The sequence below is a fragment of the Sinocyclocheilus anshuiensis genome, unplaced genomic scaffold (assembly GCF_001515605.1).
Source record: "Sinocyclocheilus anshuiensis isolate Anshui unplaced genomic scaffold, SAMN03320099.WGS_v1.1 scaffold4098, whole genome shotgun sequence".
Lineage (NCBI taxonomy): Eukaryota > Metazoa > Chordata > Actinopteri > Cypriniformes > Cyprinidae > Sinocyclocheilus > Sinocyclocheilus anshuiensis.
The window spans coordinates 114,940-134,939 of record NW_015549562.1 but is presented as its reverse complement, the minus strand read 5'-3'; the positions used below and the strand labels follow the sequence as shown (position 1 = coordinate 134,939).

General features: G+C 42.1%; 2 protein-coding genes across 4 annotated transcripts in view; both read right to left on the bottom strand.

Annotated features, from left to right (window-relative positions):
- The window catches only part of LOC107657195 (calcium signal-modulating cyclophilin ligand-like), a 4,100-nt gene extending 1,470 nt beyond the window's left edge, over positions 1–2,630 (bottom strand). The window contains exons 1-3 of one of the 2 annotated variants that reach the window (XM_016445220.1): positions 2,367–2,630; positions 511–860; positions 378–443 (exon numbers count right to left, since the gene is read on the bottom strand). In XM_016445220.1, coding sequence (XP_016300706.1) covers positions 378–443; positions 511–860; positions 2,367–2,532 — 582 coding nt within the window. In that variant the 5' untranslated portion in view covers positions 2,533–2,630. The remainder of the gene's footprint in view (positions 1–377; positions 444–510; positions 861–2,366) is intronic. The other variant, XM_016445221.1, reaches the window with a different exon arrangement.
- A 920-nt stretch (positions 2,631–3,550) lies between these two features.
- LOC107657199 (protein transport protein Sec24A-like) overlaps positions 3,551–20,000 on the bottom strand; it is a 19,338-nt gene continuing 2,888 nt past the window's right edge. Inside the window, exons 4-22 of one of the 2 annotated variants that reach the window (XM_016445225.1) lie at positions 19,122–19,303; positions 18,947–19,049; positions 18,524–18,650; positions 18,334–18,443; positions 16,671–16,783; positions 16,469–16,587; positions 16,335–16,390; positions 16,055–16,261; positions 13,945–14,068; positions 12,610–12,768; positions 12,361–12,534; positions 10,839–10,949; positions 9,706–9,881; positions 9,491–9,628; positions 8,514–8,618; positions 6,502–6,594; positions 5,965–6,068; positions 4,647–4,799; positions 3,551–3,730 (exon numbers count right to left, since the gene is read on the bottom strand). In XM_016445225.1, coding sequence (XP_016300711.1) covers positions 4,685–4,799; positions 5,965–6,068; positions 6,502–6,594; positions 8,514–8,618; positions 9,491–9,628; positions 9,706–9,881; positions 10,839–10,949; positions 12,361–12,534; positions 12,610–12,768; positions 13,945–14,068; positions 16,055–16,261; positions 16,335–16,390; positions 16,469–16,587; positions 16,671–16,783; positions 18,334–18,443; positions 18,524–18,650; positions 18,947–19,049; positions 19,122–19,303 — 2,316 coding nt within the window. In that variant the 3' untranslated portion in view covers positions 3,551–3,730; positions 4,647–4,684. Of the gene's footprint in view, positions 3,731–3,751; positions 4,800–5,964; positions 6,069–6,501; positions 6,595–8,513; positions 8,619–9,490; positions 9,629–9,705; positions 9,882–10,838; positions 10,950–12,360; positions 12,535–12,609; positions 12,769–13,944; positions 14,069–16,054; positions 16,262–16,334; positions 16,391–16,468; positions 16,588–16,670; positions 16,784–18,333; positions 18,444–18,523; positions 18,651–18,946; positions 19,050–19,121; positions 19,304–20,000 lie in introns of those variants that run through there. The other variant, XM_016445224.1, reaches the window with a different exon arrangement.

Here is a 20,000-nt window from a genome sequence, read left to right as displayed (position 1 = left end):
AACTAATGAGCAAATATTCACCCAAAATTCATTATAAAATGCAAACTGCTGCACATAATTTGCCCTAATTTTTGTGATCACAAAATGCAAACCTCTCCGAGTACTGAAGTTTGCTTGATTTTGTGGTAAATTCGGAGACTGTAAATGTGTGTAACCCTTGGTTAACTGTGACACTATTAAAAGACAAGATGCTTCAAAAATCAAATCTGCATTAATAATATGCATCAGACTGTCACACATATGCAGCCCGCCATCAGTTCACCATGAAAAAACATGCTCGACAAATACTGTGTTGCACGATATTCACTATCATCTGGAATCTGTGGAAAGTGTTTTTCAGTTTCACTTACTTTATCAGAGTCAAAATAGAGACAAACCTTGGGGAAGTATTTGTGCAATCCCATGAAGCCCAGCTCCAGAGTGAGGAACGGTGCGAAGATGGACTGCAGAAACACAAGAGAAGGAGTTAAGATGAGCAGAATCCCACGCCTGCGTCTGCGCAGCACTCACCAGATACTGGCAGACGAAGATGCGCACGAAGACGGCCAGAGCGACGCTGCAGACGAGCCGGAAGACACAGAACGAGTCCAGCTCCTCGCCGCCGCCGTCCTGAGCCGTCTTCTCAGCGGACAGCTGTCCTCGCAGCTTCATGGCGTCGTCAAAGCGGGACACGTACTTCTGCAGACCCCTGCGAGGAGACCCCGCCAGCCTCTGCTGAACACCACCAGACACGTCTTCCTCACCGCTGCTCTCGGACGGATCGGACACCAGCGGCGAGAGTCTGTTAGAGGAGCAGGAGGAGGACCAGGGCTCGTTACACTCCAGATCCAGGTGGAACCGCGGCTCCAGGACTCTAGCTGCTATCAGACACAGACACAGAGAAAGACACACGAGAGTCTGTGAGCGAACGAGCTAAACATGAACATGAGCTGAAAGTGTGCTCATCCGAGATGAGTTTGTTTCTTCATCAGGTTTGGAGAAATGTCTCAGCAATGGATGCTCTGCAGTGAATGGGTGCCGTCAGAATGAGAGTCCAAACAGCTGATAAAAACATCACAATAATCCACAGCACTCCAGTCCATCAGTTAACTTCTGGAGAAGACAAAAGCTGAAACTAATCCAGCATTAAGATGCTTTTAACTAAAATATGAGTGCATAATCCATAATAACTCTTCCTGCAGTGAAGAAGTGCATCTGCTGTTGTCTCTCACATCAAAATCCAGCCACATATGTGTTTAGAGCTGTTTAAACGCTGCTTGATCTGTGCAGATTTCTCTCCTGATTCACACCAGAACACTTTTTCACTGGAGGAAGCGTTATTATGGATTATAGACTCATATTTTAGTTAAAAACGTCTTAATGCTGGATGTGTTTCAGCTTTTGTCTTCTCCAGATGTTAACTGATGGACTGGAGTGCTGTGGATTACTTGTGGATTATTGTGATGTTTTTATCAGCTGTTTGGACTCTCATTCTGACGGCACCCATTCACTGCAGAGCATCCATTGCTGAGACATTTCTCCAAACCTGATGAAGAAACAAACTCATCCTGATCTCAGATAGACTGAGGGTGAGCAGATTTACAGCACATGTGCATGTTTAGCTGAACTATAGCTTTAACACACCCTGTCCGTCTGTGAAGTGTGATTCTGTAACTGTACTTTTGTTTCACAGCCTTACATTAGTTCCTTATGAATTATATATAGAGCTGGGCTCCAAAAGTCTAGGGCTAAATGTAATGTTTACCCTGAATTAAACGGTTTAAAAGACAGTAAAATGTAGAATAAGAAACATGACACTGCTATACAGATCTCTATGTGACTAATCCAGTGTAAGTGATCGGTGCGGCTGAGCACGTGACTCTCCGGATCATCAGCTTTAGCTCGTGTCACTTTCGGAGCCTCTGCGCATGATACAGTCATGAGGCTGTTTGCTCGTGTAGCTGTCCATCACATCACATCACATCACATCACATCACATCACATCACATCAGAGACAGAGAGACAGAGAGAGAGACAGAGAGACATAATGTTTACCCTGAATTAAACGGTTTAAAAGACAGTAAAATGTAGAATAAGAAACATGACACTGCTATACAGATCTCTATGTGACTAATCCAGTGTAAGTGATCGGTGTGGCTGAGCACGTGACTCTCCGGATCATCAGCTTGAGCTCGTGTCACTTTCGGAGCCTCTGCGCATGATACAGTCATGAGGCTGTTTGCTCGTGTAGCTGTCCATCACATCACATCACATCACATCACATCACATCACATCAGAGACAGAGAGACAGAGAGAGAGACAGAGAGACATCGGCTACTTCCCCGCATTCACCCAGTCACTATGATGAGCGCAGTGCAGTGACTCACGTCTGTCCGCCTCATTCTGGCTGAAGCCCACGATCTTCTTCATGCGCTGCTCGGAGTTCAGCAGTAGCTTCCTCCTGCGGACCTCCGCGCGTCTCTGCAGCAGCCCCTCGCTGCTCTCGGCCTGCATTACTCGATGACTGCAGCTACTGCGGTTACTGCGGAACATCAGCAGCTCCGGTCTCCGTGCCAACGTGTTATTACTGAAGGGGCGGAGCCTCACAGAACGTGTCCCCTATGGATGACGAAGCCGTTTCAAAATAAAAGTCGGAGCTCATCGTCGTGACTGGTTTTTTTTTGTATTCCGTGAAGTCTAAGCACCTCTTAAATTTATGTCTCTGAATGTAAGTTGTATGCCAATTTGTTTTGTAAACTTGTAATATTTTTGTTATACTTCAAATAAACAAATCTCATCGTCATGACGTTTGCAAAAGTCCTGTGTGTGTATGTATGTGTGTATATATATATATATATATGGTTGGTTGGCTGGTCTTAGCTGGTGTAAGCTGATAGTAGCTGGTTTCCCAGCCTGACCAGTAAAGTGGTCAAACCCCTCTAAAACCAGCCTGCTGACCAGCTCTGACAAGGCTGGACGACCAGATAAAACCAGCCAACCTACTCAGGCTGGTTTTAGCCGTTTTTTCCAGCAGGGTATATATTTATACAACAGTTTTTTCTGGTTCTCGAATCTGATTGGCTGAGGGGAGTGCGCTATTCTCGTGATTGTTTGTATCACTCCGCTTCAGTGTTTCTCACAGCCAGTGTCACGTCCACTATAGTTTAAAAATAATTGTTTTTGTGCCACGGAATGTAGTTTTAAGAGGTCTTGATATGAGTTTTGTAGACAAACAGTGTGCATAAATACGTCTGTACTAAAGTTACATTTTAATTGGACTTTTCTTGTTTGTATTTCTGTAATGGGATGATTCCACGCAGGGGCGGGGCTAAACTATAAAGGAGGAGGAGCCATCAGGCGCGTCATTCACTTCGTCACAGTTCTGGCATTTCTTCCGACTGAGATTTATTACAGTAATGAACCAATCTAAATTCTATCTGAACTTAGGGTTGGGGTTAGGAATTGCCCCGCATTTCCATGTTTGTAAAACAATAAATTAGTCTTTTTGTTTGTGTCTCATGGGAAAAAGGTGTTGACAAATCATGTTACAAACTTAAAAATTATTTTTTTATTTATTAGGAAGTTGCATTCCAAACCCATTTGCTCATCTGTTTGAACAGACACTATAGACAGCAGCAGGAATAACCCCTGAAACACAGAGACTAACACTAACACTCAGTAAAGCTGCTCTTCATCAGGTCGAGGCTGATGATGCTGGGCTCCTCAGGTTTAGTTCCGCAGACGCTGGGCACTGAATGAGAGAACACGAGCATAAATACCAAAGCAACCGGAAACGGTGGAGATATTCAGGAGAGCTCACACCAGACTTCCTCTTTAATGACTTCATTCCTTCAGAAAGTTCACATGTACAAAATTGCAGAGAATTTACAAATCATTTCTCAAAAACACAGTTGTCACGTGTGCTAAAATGAGCTGAACAACTGCAGAGGAAACGAGGATTTATTATTTGTTCAAATATAAAAAATATCCCTCTGAACGGTGGATCTGATTATCCAAGAAACATCTGCGAACAGATTATTGTGTTACTCTTACCTTCATCAGTACTCTACTCACAACCAGACATTCAACATTAAACTCTATTGGCTGCAGAGAATCTCTGTATTTTGGATTATATTTCAAGCTCAGCGTCCCAAATTTCTCTGTAGCTGATCGCTTCACCTAAAGCTTTCATAGATTTAGCCATTCTAAAAAATCTCTCTTCATAAGAAAAAAAAAATCCCAAGCCATTGATTTTACCATCTTGCATCATCTGAATAATGTTTTTACTAAAATGAACAATCTTGAATATAATATAGATTCATCAATACACATTTCTATAACGTGTAAAGATCACAGGGTCGCGTGTCTGAATTTGCCCGTTAAACGGCACACTTACAAAGCATTTCTTCTCAGAGAACATGTGCCCGAGTCCAATCGAATTCAACTGCACTGCCTTCCTCATCAATTAAAACAATGACTGAAGAATACAGACAAACCACACGAATTATAAAGCGCTAATTCTGAATAGCACTAATTACAAAGGTCGTAAGAAATTAATAAGAAACCATTTTCCTACGTTTGAGTTTTTTAGTTAAAGGCGATACATTAGAAAGGAGCATCACTCCTCACACACAGCTGTAGTGTGACACAGACGGGGCTTTACTGACAGCAGGCTTGCGTCTGGCTCCAGCCGGGCATTGTGGGATCACTTGGAGATCTGCTGCTGCAGGTGCAGGAGGAACTCGTAGTAGGAGAGAGCGGATTCACTCAGATCCTCGATCATGTTCTGCATGAACTCGGCCTTGAGCGGAGACTTGTCTCTGAAGTCAAACAGAGGAGCGTCAGTCATTCAGACAGCACTAACTCCTCACAGCAGCACTAACGTCCCGTTCACTGATGATCCAGAGCTGCTGTGAGGAGTTAAGTGCTGTCTGAATGACTGACGCGTCGGCTCATACAGATGCACACAGATTACACTATTACAACTGCTTTCTGAAAACCTTCCAGTAAAAACACATGTATGGTATAGGGGTGCGATGTTGCTCGTCTGTGATAATACTGTAGTTGTTGTTTTAATAATGTGCGAGCTGATGTTATCGAGTGAGTCATGTCGTGAGAGTCCGAAAGCCTTTTATAATGAACCGATAATTCAAGTTATGAAGGAAAAAATAACCCTGCATGCTTTTTTTATATTCTTAAGTTTAGTGATATCACACAAGCAAGAGTGCGGTTTTCCTGAATATCAGCACGAATGTGACACTCTATTCTATTTCTATTCTATCTACTTGTTTTCTTTTTATTTATTATAAAAATAATAACTTGTGACCTTCTAACACTAGCTCTCTCTATTTGTTTTCTATCTACTTTTTATTCTATTTATTATTAAAAATATAAATATTTAATATCTGCCTTCCAGCTCATGTGTGTCAAGTAACTAATCAATATTCATAAGCAGCCTTCACTTAGTACAGCATACTGACATCTATAAAATTAATTAACTTCCATCAATAATAACAGATCATTAGTTAAAATACACTCACATTTTTATGAAAAAAGTCTGATTTGTGTATTCCAAACGACTGATCTACTGAATTATCATCCCATGTTTGGTGATTTTGTTTAAAGCTATTCAATTTTACCAAAACATTTTTCTGATTTTCAGATGTTCAAATGGTGTCAGTCAGCAAATTATTTACATAATTTTTCTGACTGATCATATAATGTCACGTAGCATTATTTACAGATTTTTAATTAACGGTCAGATTGAGAATTTATCTCAGCTAATTGATTCGTCTGAATTATGATGATATAAATGATCGATAAATATATAATTCATCTGTGACATAAATGGATGTGTTTTTATACGGCTAGTAAAAAAGGCCTCAAAAGGTAAAATGCTCCTGAATCAATCAGCACAGTTGATGGAGAATGTGGTTTCATCTGTCTGACGTATCTCATATCTCTGAACTGGAGCGTGTTTCTGACCTGATGACGTGCAGGACGGCGTGGAACGGCCGGCATTCTCTCAGCCAGTCGACGAACACTCGCAGTCGTGAAGATCGAGCCGTGTCCAGCTCTGGAAGCTGGTTCTGAGAGGAGAAACCAATCAAATGACAATCAAATACTCTTCTGATCCATCCGTCACAGATATCACTGTTGATATACAAGTCAGCACATACTGCTTCTGAAAAATCATTCAGATAAACTCTGAACTGAAGCTACAGAGGGGCAAACAACATCTTCGATAAAATTGACTTGCATTTTGCAATCAGAGCAATATTTATCTGCCACAAATATAATCTCAACATTAAACCGCATTTATTTGCATGAAATACCACCAATAAAACTAGAAACGAATAATTTCTAATTCGATCCAGCAATCACTCATGAAAGAGAAAGATGTATGCAAAAACAATTAAAAATACACACACGAAAAACATCAAGTTGTTACCAGAAAAGCTGCAGTGTTTAGTAAAGAGCTGTCTGATAAGTGAATAATGCAGTAGTTGTGAGTGAGTTTACCATGTTGAGAGGAACAGCAGCGTGACTCTCCACTCCCAGCACTTCCGTGAGGAAAACCGGGCTGCAGTTTCTTCCGACCCACAGATACATGACCTGAGGAGAAGCGGGCAGACAACAATCAATATTTCATGTCTATGTAAACTGTTATGTTGCTGAAAAGCTGCATAATAAGTGCTGTACATTATCCTTAAATGGTCGTCTCGTTTGGTCCTTTGCCTAGGCTCAAAACCACTTGCTGATTTAATTCACAGAAGCTGAGCCAGTAAGATATTTCAGCTCACAGCAGAGTCTAGTGTGCAGTTCTGTTCTCGTGTGGAAATAAGCAGGTCCTGATCATGACAGGGCTATTCTGTGATAATAACCAGCGAGATTCTGCCGTACTTTTATTAACACTCAAAAGACAGATGAAGTGCAAGTTCTGCAGAGAGGAAGCAGCGCAAATCAAAAACCTCTGCTGGCGTTAGTTTGTATCAGTCACTCCTCTCTTCCTTCTCTGCAAGTGTCTCCACTGCTAAAACCACATACTACCACAACAAAATTAACAACTGCTCTGACTCTCGCACACTTTTCAAAACATTTATCAATTCTTACAGCTGACAACTTTGCAATATTCTTCATAAATAAACCAACAACCATCAGCAGCCAATTCTCCACACCTCAAACTGACAAACACACATAACAACAAATACACACTCTCTCTCCTCCTCCTCTCCACTCTCGGGGACAGACGATTCCAAATTTATCCTTACCAATCATCCTACTACCTGTCCGCTTGATTCTATCCCCACTCACCTCCTTCAGGCCATTTCTTCTTCAGTTATACCTGCACTCACGTTATCAACACCTCTCTTCACTCTGGTACCTTTCCCACAGCATTCAAGCAGGCTCGGGTAACCCCACTGCTTAAGAAACCCACTCTAAACCCAAAACTACAGACCGGTATCTCTTCTTCCATTCATTGCAAAGACACTTGAGCGAGTTGTGTTCAACCAACTCTCTGTTTCTCACACAGAACAACCTCCTGGACAGCAACAAATCCGGCTTCAAAAGTGGCCACTCAACTGAGACTGCCCTGCTCTTCTTGCACAGAACAACCTCCTGGACAGCAACCAATCTGGCTTCAAAAGCGGCCACTCACCTGAGACTGCCCTGCTCTCGGTTACTGAAGCCCTGAGGTTGGCAAGAGCAGCTTCCAAATCCTCAGTACTCATCTTGCTGGATCTGTCTGCTGCTTTTGACACAGTTAACCACCAGATCCTCCTGTCCACCCTCATGAAGATGGGCATCTCAGGAACCACACTCCTGTAGTTCAAGTCTTACCTCTCAGGTAGGTCCTTTAGGGTGTCTTGGAGGGGTGAGGTTTCTAAGTCACAACTGCTTGCTACTGGGGTTCCTCAAGGCTCAGTGCTTGGACCGCTTCCCTTCTCCATCTACATGTCATCATTAGGATCTGTCATTCAGAAGCATGGCTTTTCCTATCACTGCTATGCTGATGACACTCAACTCTACTTCTCATTCCAACCAGACGATCTGACAGTAGCTGTTTGCATTGCAGCCTGTCTGACACAATTCTGGCTGGATGAAGGACCATCACCTTCAACTCAACCTTGCGAAGACAGAACTGCATCATAACTTCTCTATACAGCTGGGTTAGTCAACCATAACGCCATCCAGGACAGCCAGGAACCTTGGAGTTGATCAGTTAAGCTTCACAGACCTTACTGCTACACCGGCCCGGTCCTGCAGATTTTCCTTATACAACATTAGGAAGATTACACCCTTCCTATCAGAGCAGGTTACACAACTCTTTGTCCAAGCTCTTGTTCTCTCCAGACTGGACTATTGTAATGCTCTCTTGGCGGGCCTTCCAGCATGTACTATCAAGCCTCTGCAACTGATCCAGAATGCAGCAGCGAGAGTGGTCTTCAACGAGCCGAAGAAAGCCTTCTATTGTTCTTTGGATAAAAGCGTCTGCTGAATGGTTAAATGTAAATGTAAGTGTGTGAACTCACTGTGCCACAGTCCATGAGGAATGCCGCGTCTTTGCTCAGCTTCTCCACAGACAGCTGAAGAGCTCTGGGCTGAGGAATCGTGCGATCGCTGATGTTCAGAGCCCCCTGTCAGCAAGAAGACAAATATCACATCAGTTTCAAACTAAAGCATCGGCACATACGTTTGCACAAACCCGCGGCTGATCCTCACACAGGTGAGATGAAAGCAGTCAGATCAGCTTATGATCATGATCTTTGCCATCGTATGTCTTGAGAAGTGAAAAGCTGTCTTGAAACAGTCGCTTCCAGCTAAAATATGAGTCCATAATCCATAATAACACTTCCTCCAGTGAAGAAGTGCATCTCCTGTTGTCTCTCACATCAAAATCCAGCCACATATTTGTTTAGAGCTGTTTAAACGCTGCTTGATCTGTGCAGATTTCTCTCCTGATTCAGACCAGAACACTTTTTCACTGGAGGAAGAGTTATTATGGATTATGGACTCAATGTATTTTAGTTAAAAACGTCTTAATGCTGGATTAGTTTCAGCTTTTGTCTTCTCCAGATGCTAACTGATGGACTGGAGTGCTGTGGATTACTTGTGGATTATTGTGATGTTTTTATCAGCTGTTTGGACTCATTCTGACGGCACCCATTCACTGCAGAGCATCCATTGCTGAGACACTGATGCAATGCTACATTTCTCCAAACCTGATGAAGAAACAAATTCATCCTGATCTGGGATGGCCAATTCAGGGTTAACTCTGTTTCTTTGAAAGTGTTTGCCGAGTAATATACTGTCCTAAGAGAACTTAAACCAGCACAGTCTAATATGCTGTAAAGATACTGGACTTCATCTGATATTAAGAACATGTACATGACTCTGGATGGTCTTATTCAGCATCATATCCCAGCGATTACTGAAAATGTGAGTTTTACCCACAGCGGGGTTCACTTCAGACACGCGCTGACTGAACAAGATCTGCTGACGGACTGACCTCATCTGTCAGCTCATCCACGCGGTACAGGCCCGGATGGACCATCATCATGAGGTACACCAGCGGCTGCTGCTTCAGCTGACACATGGCAAACACGCGCTCGTCCAGCCGGCTGCTGCCGCTCATCCGGAAGGCTTTCTGAAAGCAGAGGAAGTGAACACGTCATTATGAGAGCGTGACGGCGTGTGTGACGGCGGGGGGGTCAGCTGACGTACGTGTTTGAGCAGGGCCAGGATGTAGAGTGGGAACAGACGCAGGCAGGCGGGGGCCAGCAGGCCGGGCTGCTGGATGCTCAGCACTGAGGAGCGGAAGGATGCCAGCGAGTCAATCGCAGCGTTGATCAGAGCGTCACGAGCGTCACTCAGACTCGCCGTCACACAGCGATCCACGGCTGAACGAGAGCACATCAAAACACACACAGGCCAGTACAAGGCTTGAGTCTGACATCACCCTATGAAACACTCAGATCAACATAACATATATTATAAAACAGTTCAGAGTGGATGAGCCTCATTCAGTACCTGATATTCATTCACCTGTGATCAGTTCACTTCTATATGAATGCATTCTATATTCTTCTAAATATCTTTTCAGAAAAATCTTTGCTCTATTCTTTTCTCCCGTCTATATAATATTTTACTCACATTATGTTTATTGAGGTTTTATTTGGTATTTTATTCACATCATGTTTTTTTATTATATGTATTATATTCTATTTTCCATTTTTACACACCATGTTTATTAATAGTTTATTTGATTTATTCTGTTTTATTCAGTTTATTATACTTCATAATCTACTTTCCATTTTATTCACATTTATTGTAGTTTTTTATATTTATTCTATTTTATTCACATCATATTTCTTAAGTTTATTAGATTTATTCTGTTTTATATTATATTTATGATATTTTAGAATATTTTCTATTCTATATTTTAAACATCTATTTTATTCACATTTATTGCTATTTTTATTTATTATATTTTATTCACATTATATTTCATATTTATTCTATTCTATATTCTATTTTCCATTTATACACGCATGGTTATTAAGTTTATTTGATTTATTCTGTTTTATTCACGGTTTATTATATTTCATAATCTACTGTACTTTCCATTTTATTCACATTTATTGCTATTTTTTACATTTACTCTATTCTATTCACATCATGTTTCTTGACAGTTTATTATATATTTAGGTTCTATTTTCCATTTTATTCACGTCATGTTTCTTGATAGTTAATTATATATTTAGGTTATATTTTGCATTTTTTCCACGTCATGTCTATCGATAGTGAGAAGCAGATTAATAATCAGATGGTGTGGTGTCTGGAGGTGAAGGCTGTACCCATGCTGGCCAGAAGAGCAGTGATGGCCTGAACATCAGCTCCAGCAAAGATGTCTGACAGAGAGTTGACCACCGGCAAACACAGCGTGTGCACGCGGATCCTGCGCTCTCCTGCAACAGCACACAAGATCACAGTCAGCGTCACATGATCAGTCAGCAAGGCTGCGTTCAGCCCCGACAAAACGGTGCAAAACGTGTTTTAAACGGGAACGGTGGTGCGTTGAACACTCTGTTCTGATGACGCAAGAGTTGCAACTATGGCAGCTGAGAAGGCCATTCTTTGTGTTCTTTTTGAAGAATTTTCGGAGCCTGATGAAATCGGTATAAATATGTTTAATACTGTAAAATACACTCGATGTTACAGTCACTGTCCTTGCCCTCCAGAATAAAAGAGAACATCACAATCGAGTGAAGGGATTTGTGGAAACTGTGGTTCCTAATTATTGTGATCCAACATTTGCCTCGCATTTCAGGATGAAAAGACAAACATTTCAGGTGAAGGATAACCCACTTCTTACCTCCGAGACTGTGTTAGGATCTATATGACCTTATTATTTTCATTGTGAGTATTAGGCTTATCATTATTGCTGATCACTGTTGTTGTGCTATGATATTGTAATATATACCATTATATAATCAGAGGGGTATAGAAAAGTTTATTAAAGTGTCACTCCATAATACAATAGCAAAATATATAAATATGTATAGTATTTTTATGTTACATTAATCAATATTTAGCACACCTTCCTAAGGAAAGGATGGACCAGAAGACACTGCGATTACTAAATGATATTTAGACAGACTTAAAGAAGTTCCAGATCTATACTTGTGCTCTTATTATTTCAGTAATTTTGCCTTTAATGTAAATAAACATGTGCAAACAATATTCTTGCTCTTGTAAATTTATTTTGATGTTAATTACATTGTGCCAGCTGTCTCTTTAATACCGCGTGGTTTATATACATGCTGCTGCTGATTGGGCTGACATGTGTGACACACCCACCAAACAAGAGAAAACGCATCTGAAACCCCGTTGCACACCGTTTCCAGGAAACATGTTGTTCAAACCGGAAACCGTAGCAAAACGTTGTGCACCGGTTTGAGCTTGAACTTGCCCCAGTCAGTGTCACATGACTGCAGTCACATGATCAGTCAGCGTCACATGACCGCAGTCACATGACCAGTCAGCGGCACATGACCGCAGTCACATGACCAGTCAGCGTCACATGACCGCAGTCACATGACCAGTCAGCGTCACATGACCGCAGTCACATGACCAGTCAGCGTCACATGACCAGTCAGCGGCACATGACCGCAGTCACATGACCAGTCAGTGTCACATGACCGCAGTCACATGACCAGTCAGCGTCACATGACCGCAGTCACATGACCAGTCAGCGTCACATGACCAGTCAGCGGCACATGACCGCAGTCACATGACCAGTCAGTGTCACATGACCGCAGTCACATGACCAGTCAGCGTCACATGACCGCAGTCACATGATCAGTCGAGTGCTCGCACCTTTGCTGGAGGTGTAGAGCAGCGCGGCCTGGAAGGACACAGTCTGCAGGTCCAGCAGGTTCTCCTCGATGCTCATCTGCACGGCGAAGCCTGCGTCGGGGTTCACGTTGGGCAGAGACAGCAGATCGGTGGAGCGCACGAAGAAGTTCCCGTGGAAGGTGTGTATGGACAGACCTGCAGACGACAGAACACAACATCAGTGCTGCAGCAGACTGGACTCTCTCGGACACCTCTCGCCTCTCCACACACCTTTAGTGCAGCGGACCCTCATCACGGCCTCGAAGCCGATCTTGCGCGTCAGGTATCTCTTCAGATCCTTCTGGAAACGCTCCGTCTGAGGCGGGCTGTGCTGCTTGTGGTATGAAGGGTAGAAATAGACGCTTCCAGCCGAGTATCTGGATATACAGCCTTCAGGAGGAGATGAAGGATCGATCGTTAGTTTCCACAGACACAAACCACACTGAAGCATTAACATGCATTTGTGCTGACTGGACCACATCCATTCTGACCATTTTCACCATATTACACACATACACCTACAGAAGAGAGCTGAACCGCACTGTAAATAGTCCTCTTCTGTCACTGGACAGACTGGGATGTGAATCTGTCTGTTGGTAACTGATATTGTTAACGAGACGGCCAGTTTCACTCACTCTGGTGAATTTGTATGAATCACATTATTAGTAAACGACACGCAGTGATTCTCACCATCTGCTGACATGATTTAACCCTATAAAGCAACTGTATCATATTAGAAATGTGAATTTCTGAGGCTCTGAATGATCAATATTTGCTGTTAAATCTGTTTCTCACTCGATCTGCTCCATGTCTTCTGTCTCTGATTGATAGTTTAGTGTTTTATCCAGTAAAAGCTCTTTTAGTGTAACTGTAGCTGGAGCTTCTCGTGTGTTTCTGCTGTCAGCTCTTGACTGATTTTGATCAAGTAAGCGTCAGAATAACTGCAGTAATATCTCCAGATGAACACTTACTGGACTGAAGCAGCTCAGCTTTACTTGATTCTCCATCGATCATGTTTTAGAGTCTCAAATCTGATCCTCAGGATCTTTTGAGGAGCGTTTGTTTCCAGAAGCTTTACTTTCACTGTTCCTCAGCGGAGGAATGATCTTCACAAGCCTCCAGAACATCTCACATCTTCTGAGGAGCCTTTATTTCTTCAGCTCTCAATCACTGCATTATATGTTTGGAGCATTTCACTCTCATCTTACTGAGACAGATTACTGCAGATATAGAGCGACCACTGATATTTAGATCATTTTATGTCAGTATCTGTACTGTTATAAAGATCTCATTGATTTACATTACAAGCAGCAGAAGTTCATCATAGAAATATCAGCATCTGCAGCAAATTCATATTTTTGCTCAGTTTGAGTCTCTGAATAAAACTGAGCTGTTTTTCCTCCATATTCTCACTGTATCAGACTATATGAGCCAGAAAAGCCTGATGGAGCAAATACGATACTCAACAAAACACATATGCAAACATTTTTTAAGGTTTCAGTAAACAGTTTCACTTAAAAAAAAGATTTTTGGACTATTATTTCTTTCTTTTTGTCAGTGACTGACCCAGAGAGGACAGATCCGAGTACTGTGCGCTCAGCAGGTACAGATCCACCGCCACATGATGACCAGAACAGTCCAGAGCCAGCTTCTTATAGAAGTCCGTCGCAGGACTGAGATGCTGCACGTCCTACAGAGGAAAACCACCACAGAACAGCAGGAATTAGCCCATTAACATCTAGTACTTAGAATGAGAAACTCTTATAAAAAGTTAAAAAAGGGCTGTTTATTTAACACGTTAATTTGGTGCGATTAATTATGGGAAAAGTATTGTGCAGTGTGACTGATTGTGTGATGGAGTCTATTAGAATACAGTTATGAGCCTAAAATTCTAAATATGAGGCCAAAAAAAATAAAAAATCACCCTCTTATATTTATATCATATGATATAGTTCAGCTGTTTATCCCCAATATCTGCACCACTGCTAATGTGATACTGATCTTATACAACAGTTCAATAAACAAGAAGTTCATACTGTGTTACATTTTAGACACAATAATATCGATTAATTTCGCAAACAAAAATAGTTACAATCACAGTAGAACTGTTGTGAGTCTCTGATCAACACACAGCGGTGATTCACTACTGAAGGAATCCATGGTTTTGAACAAATCGACTCAGTGAATGATTCAGTGGTCACTTGCTTCGTTTCTGGATGAATCAGCTGTTTGAATGAATCAGTTGAATGAATGATGCAATGACTCACTCATTAATACTCGCCGCCACCTACTGGCGCGTTCATATTTGCAGTTTCACATTTAGAGTATAATTTCTTTCTTTTTTTAATCATTTTATATTTCAATATGCATTTTAAAAAGTCCATTAATAAGCATTATGTATGCAATGTTGAATCAAAAGCTACTTTTTCTTTCTTTCTAAAGCTACTTTACGTAACGTCTATTCAATGCTTTTCTCATGACTTTAAATGATCTTTTGAGGGGTAATTTCTCAGCCAAAACTGATGCGACTAATTTACGATTCATTCAATTATATAATTGGACCGCCATGTGATTAATTAGAACTTTTAAAGGGGTCATGAACTGAGAAATTAAAATCCCCTTCATATTTTGACATATAACAGGCCATTGTACAATAAAAACATCCTGTAAGTTTCAGAACACAAAACTTTCTCGTTAGTCTAAAAACAGCTTATATTGGAGCCAATCTGCCAAAACGACAGCTTGTGGAATGTGCCACTTTATGATGTAATAGTGTGGCTAAACCCCGCCTCCAAAGGAGATCAAAGCCTGCTGCAACATCGCTGCCTGTTTAACACCGCCTACCGATTCTACAGCACCATCCGTTTAGCCCCACCCACCGATTCACGTCTGTAGTGTAAATAACGAGAGAGATGAACACAGGTATACACAGAAATCAAACAAGAAAGATGCTTAGAAGACAAGACGCTGTGCAGTGCCAAGCTGTGGAAAAACAGTCTTTGCATCGCCTTCTTTCTGATCCCATCATTAGGAAAGAGTGGATTAGCTTTATTTTTAATGAAGATCCAGACCGCGTCAGTAAGAACTCAGTCCTTTGTTCACTTAATTTCACCACGGATTCGTTTACAAACAAGGCACAATTCGACGCTGGACTTTCTGAAAGACATTAAAAGACGATGCTGTGCGACTATATTGGATCTGACAGTAATGTCGCAACAGACAAGTGTGAGGAACTGTTTTTATTACATGCTCACTATTGCTTTGTCTGTTATTACAGATCGTTTGATATGAACTGAGTATTTATGCGTTTTTAACCTAAATCACACACAACTGTTAGCCAATCACAGCAGTGGGCGTTTACTTCCGAGTCTATAATCCTCCACGCCTATTCAAACAGAGCGCTCTGATGAGGGGTCAAAACAGGACAGAAAATAGCCTATCACTGCTAAATTATGATGTTTTTGATGTAAAAATCTTGATAACATTATAAGTAGACATAGAGAACAGTACAAAATAATAAAAAAGGCAGCTCATGACCACTTTAATCGCTTGACAGCACTAATAAATAATAAAAGTAGCAAGTTTGCCAGTGTAAATGTCTCTAATTATTGAACCCAAGGCTCAAAACAGTCAGTTTACACACTGATCAATCAATCAATGGAATCAGGCGGCAAACCTTGGCGTTGGCTCTCTGGCTGGGCTCTTCTCTGGGCTTGAGCGCGCCGATGCCGATGGTTGGCAGCTGCGTCTGGAACACAGTCATGCGTCCTCCAGTGGGAGACAGCAGCTTGAAGGCAGCCTGCAGCGCCGGACCCAGAGCAGACTGCGTCTCCATCGTCTGACCGAACATCTGCGGCAGACTCGCCAGCAGATCCTGGACCAGCTGCAACGACAAGACCATCGAGATCAGAGCGTTCAGAGTCCCGTCTGACCAACCCCAGAGCGCACTCGCTCACCTCTCTGCACTCGCTCAGATTGACCAGAAGGCTGTCGGGCGTCGGCAGAAACACATCTGAGGGAAGACGGGCCGACAGTCAGCTCACTTCTGATATTTCACATCTGTGACGTACCGATGGGAGAACGCGCTTACCGTCGATGTCTGACACGATGAGCATCTGAGGCTGCGACAGGCCTTCCTGGAGGTTGTAGAAATGGATGTTGCTGTCGAACGTGATGAAGCCGATCTTCGTCCGAGTGTCTCCGGGAAGCCTTCATGGTAAAGAAACACACGACACACTGATGAGTGAGCTCAAGCGCAGCGGACAGCGGCTTCATCAGCGATGCTCACTTACGAGTCGAGGCTCTCCAGGAGCGTCTGACAGACGACATCCAGATATCCGGTCTCCACCGCGTTATGAGACACGTCCAGGATGAAGACGTAAGCGGCGGGCTGCGGCGGCCTCAGCTGCGGACAAAACACTGCGCTTGAGTTCACTGACATTACAGGAAAATGGCTTCTCGACATCTCACATCATCGCACTCTTTGCCTGTACGTAGAACTTTCACGTTCATAAACGCATGCTGCATGGTTCATCACTTACTATGTGGAAACTTGATATTAGCACATAATTTAACAGATCTGTTCTATGATGTTACAGATAGAAGTGTCTGTCAGTGCCTACATGGAACCAGGTTTATTATAACTAACTAAAACCATTAATAAATAATAAAAAAAAAGTTACTTAAAAGGTAACTGAATATAAAAAAAAAACATTTGATTTCAGCTAGTTGCAATGGCAGCATTGTTCATTTTAATTAACTTGAACTTGACTAAAACTGAAATAAAACAAACTAAACTAAAACTAAAGCTACTAAAAAATGACAAAAACACAACAAAATGACTCAAATTAAAAATGAAAACAAATCTAAAAACTATTCAAAATATTCATAATTAAAGACAAAAAAACTAATGAAAAAAGACAAAAACATACAACAAAATTACTAAAACTTAAAAATTACAATGAAAACAGAAAATATTAGGGCTGCCCTCGACTAAAGATTTTTCTGGTTCATTTTAGGCATTAGTCGACTAATCGCACGTTTATTAATAAACCATTTAAATTATGCTAATGAGCCTTTAATTGCCTACACAGCCTAATAAGCGCTCAAGCGCACGCATAAAGCTTGCCACAGCGCACCGGCAGAAGTAATGATGATGAACGTGTCAGGGAAAAACAGTCAGATTAAACTGCATTAACATTTTAATAACCTAGTGTTTTCGGCTTAAGAGATGAATTCAGCGACACTGACTCGTCCTCTCCACATTAGTGGATGCGCCTGCATGCAAGTTTCATATGGATTACATAATCTGAGAATATTAGTTTTTTCAGACTTTGTTTCATTTGAAAGTAGACATTTCACTCTCTATAGATGTATTTTTCTTGTCTGTAAGGCAAGTATACACGGAGTTTCACGCTCAAGTTCACAGAGACCGAGACGGCAGAAAGCGCATCCTGTTTGCTTTCATTATTTTACAAAAGTGCAATGTTTTGTTGTTATAGTGAGTGCACACAAATAAACGTAGAGGTTTTACAGATTCGAAAGATTCATTACTCTTATCTGTATGAGCAAAATGACGGAGTATTTTAAGAGCAAGTGAGCGCATCTGTCTTGCTACTGTTCAGACACTTGAACAGCGCACATTTCTCTAGGTTAACATTAGATTGAGTGGCCTTGTAAAGTTGCTACTACTTACATATTTCAGATGATAAGCCATATTTCAGGTCGATTAATGATAGGCGAGCGATTAGATGTACTGTATTACCACAAAATCCAGCCGTTAACGATCTGTCCATCACGGACTGTGTGACCTCAACACTTTTTTTTTTTTCAAAATAAAATTTTGGTTGACCAAGCCTCTTCTCATTGACTAAAGGTTAGTCGACTATTAGGGGGCAGCCCTAGAAAATATAAGATAAAAAAAATCTAAATCTTAGTAAAAACTATAACTCGTACCATGTATTCTGACGGGGCGATGAACTCGATGGTGGCGTTCTGCACCTCTGGTCTTTTGTGAGGCGCTCCATACAATCTGCTGACCGGATTATACATGAACTCCTCTGGAACTGAGATCACACGATTCAAAACACATATTATACCACATAAAAACCAAAATAACTAAACTCATCATCACACTAGCGCTCACCATCATTGACTCGGTGACACAGGTTGCACTTCCATCTTCTAGCGTCCAGGAAGGTCACGAACGGGTTGATGTAGGTCCGACAAGAGCGGCAGCGCACGATATTACTGGACGTCACCACCGGCAGTTGCTGAAGAAGACCATTAGCTCATTAGTGTGTGTGTGTGTGCGTGAGTGTGTGTGTGTGTGTGTGAGTGCGTGTGAGTGTGTGTGTGTGCGTGAGTGTGTGTGTGTGTGCGTGTGTGAGAGAGCGTGAGTGTGTGTGAGTGTGTGTGAGAGAGCGTGAGTGTGTGTGTGAGTGTGTGCGTGCGTGTGCGTGAGTGTGTGTGCGTGTGTGAGCGTGCGTGTGCGTGAGTGTGTGTGCGTGTGTGAGCGTGTGTGTGTGAGAGAGTGTGAGTGTGTGTGAGAGACGGATCCGTGACTCACTGAGAGGTCTTTAAAGGGGTGCAGCAGGAGGCCGAGGGGAAGCTTGGCTTTGTTCAGCAGGGACTGAGTCTGCGGGATGCTGGTCAGAGTACAGCGGAACACCCTGAGGACGAGAACACCGTCAGTGAAGCGCACAGAACCATCAACGTGAGCATGTGTGAGTGAGGGCACTGACTCTGGGCTGCAGTTTATCTTCTGCAGGTCCTGCGGCAGACAGGGCACCGGCGGAGGCACGGCTCCTGGAGGAAGAAGGCTGCGCTCCTGCAGCAGGTTAACGGCCCTCAGGGCCTCCGGAGGTTGAGACTGCAGGCTTAACGATGCTAACGAGGGGCTCAGCTGAGCTGCGCCGGCAGACGGCTGGACATGAGAGAGGACAGGACAAAGAGCGGCTTAATTCTGCTTCTCACACACACACACACACACACACTTTCAGACAATCGAGGACAAACAGCCTGTGTTTCAGCAAACGGTCAGTAAGAGGACTCGTTTAAACCTTCAGCACATCGTCAGCCTCACGATCAAACCAAATCTCATTAGCCGCTTTATTCTCTGTTCACTGTATTATATTTCCTGAATCGAAGCATATGCATACTTGTACTCCTTTTACAACATTACAGTTTGTCCATAACTTTGTTATATGATTTTAAATGCTGCATACTGTAGGGCTGATATTGGGAAAAACCTGACAGTGCAATTTGTTCTGTATATACGTTTCATATATTGTGATATGAAAAAATAGACTTTTTACCAAATGACTTGAATAGTTCTGTTTTGAAAGAAATAATAATTCTAGAATAATTGGGGTGATTTTGTTGGGGGAGCTTTAGCAAATAAAACAGAACTAAAGAAATAATAAATGACTTTTATTGTAATTATTATAAATATTAAACAAAATAGGAAATATATTGTACTAATTACATTACACCTGGACACCATTTCATATAAATATATTTTTTTTTTTTTTTTTTGGGGTGGAGCTGGAAGTAGAGCCAGTTAAGTAAGGGACTGGTGTGGATTACTTGTGGATTATTGTGTTATTATCGGATGTTTAGAA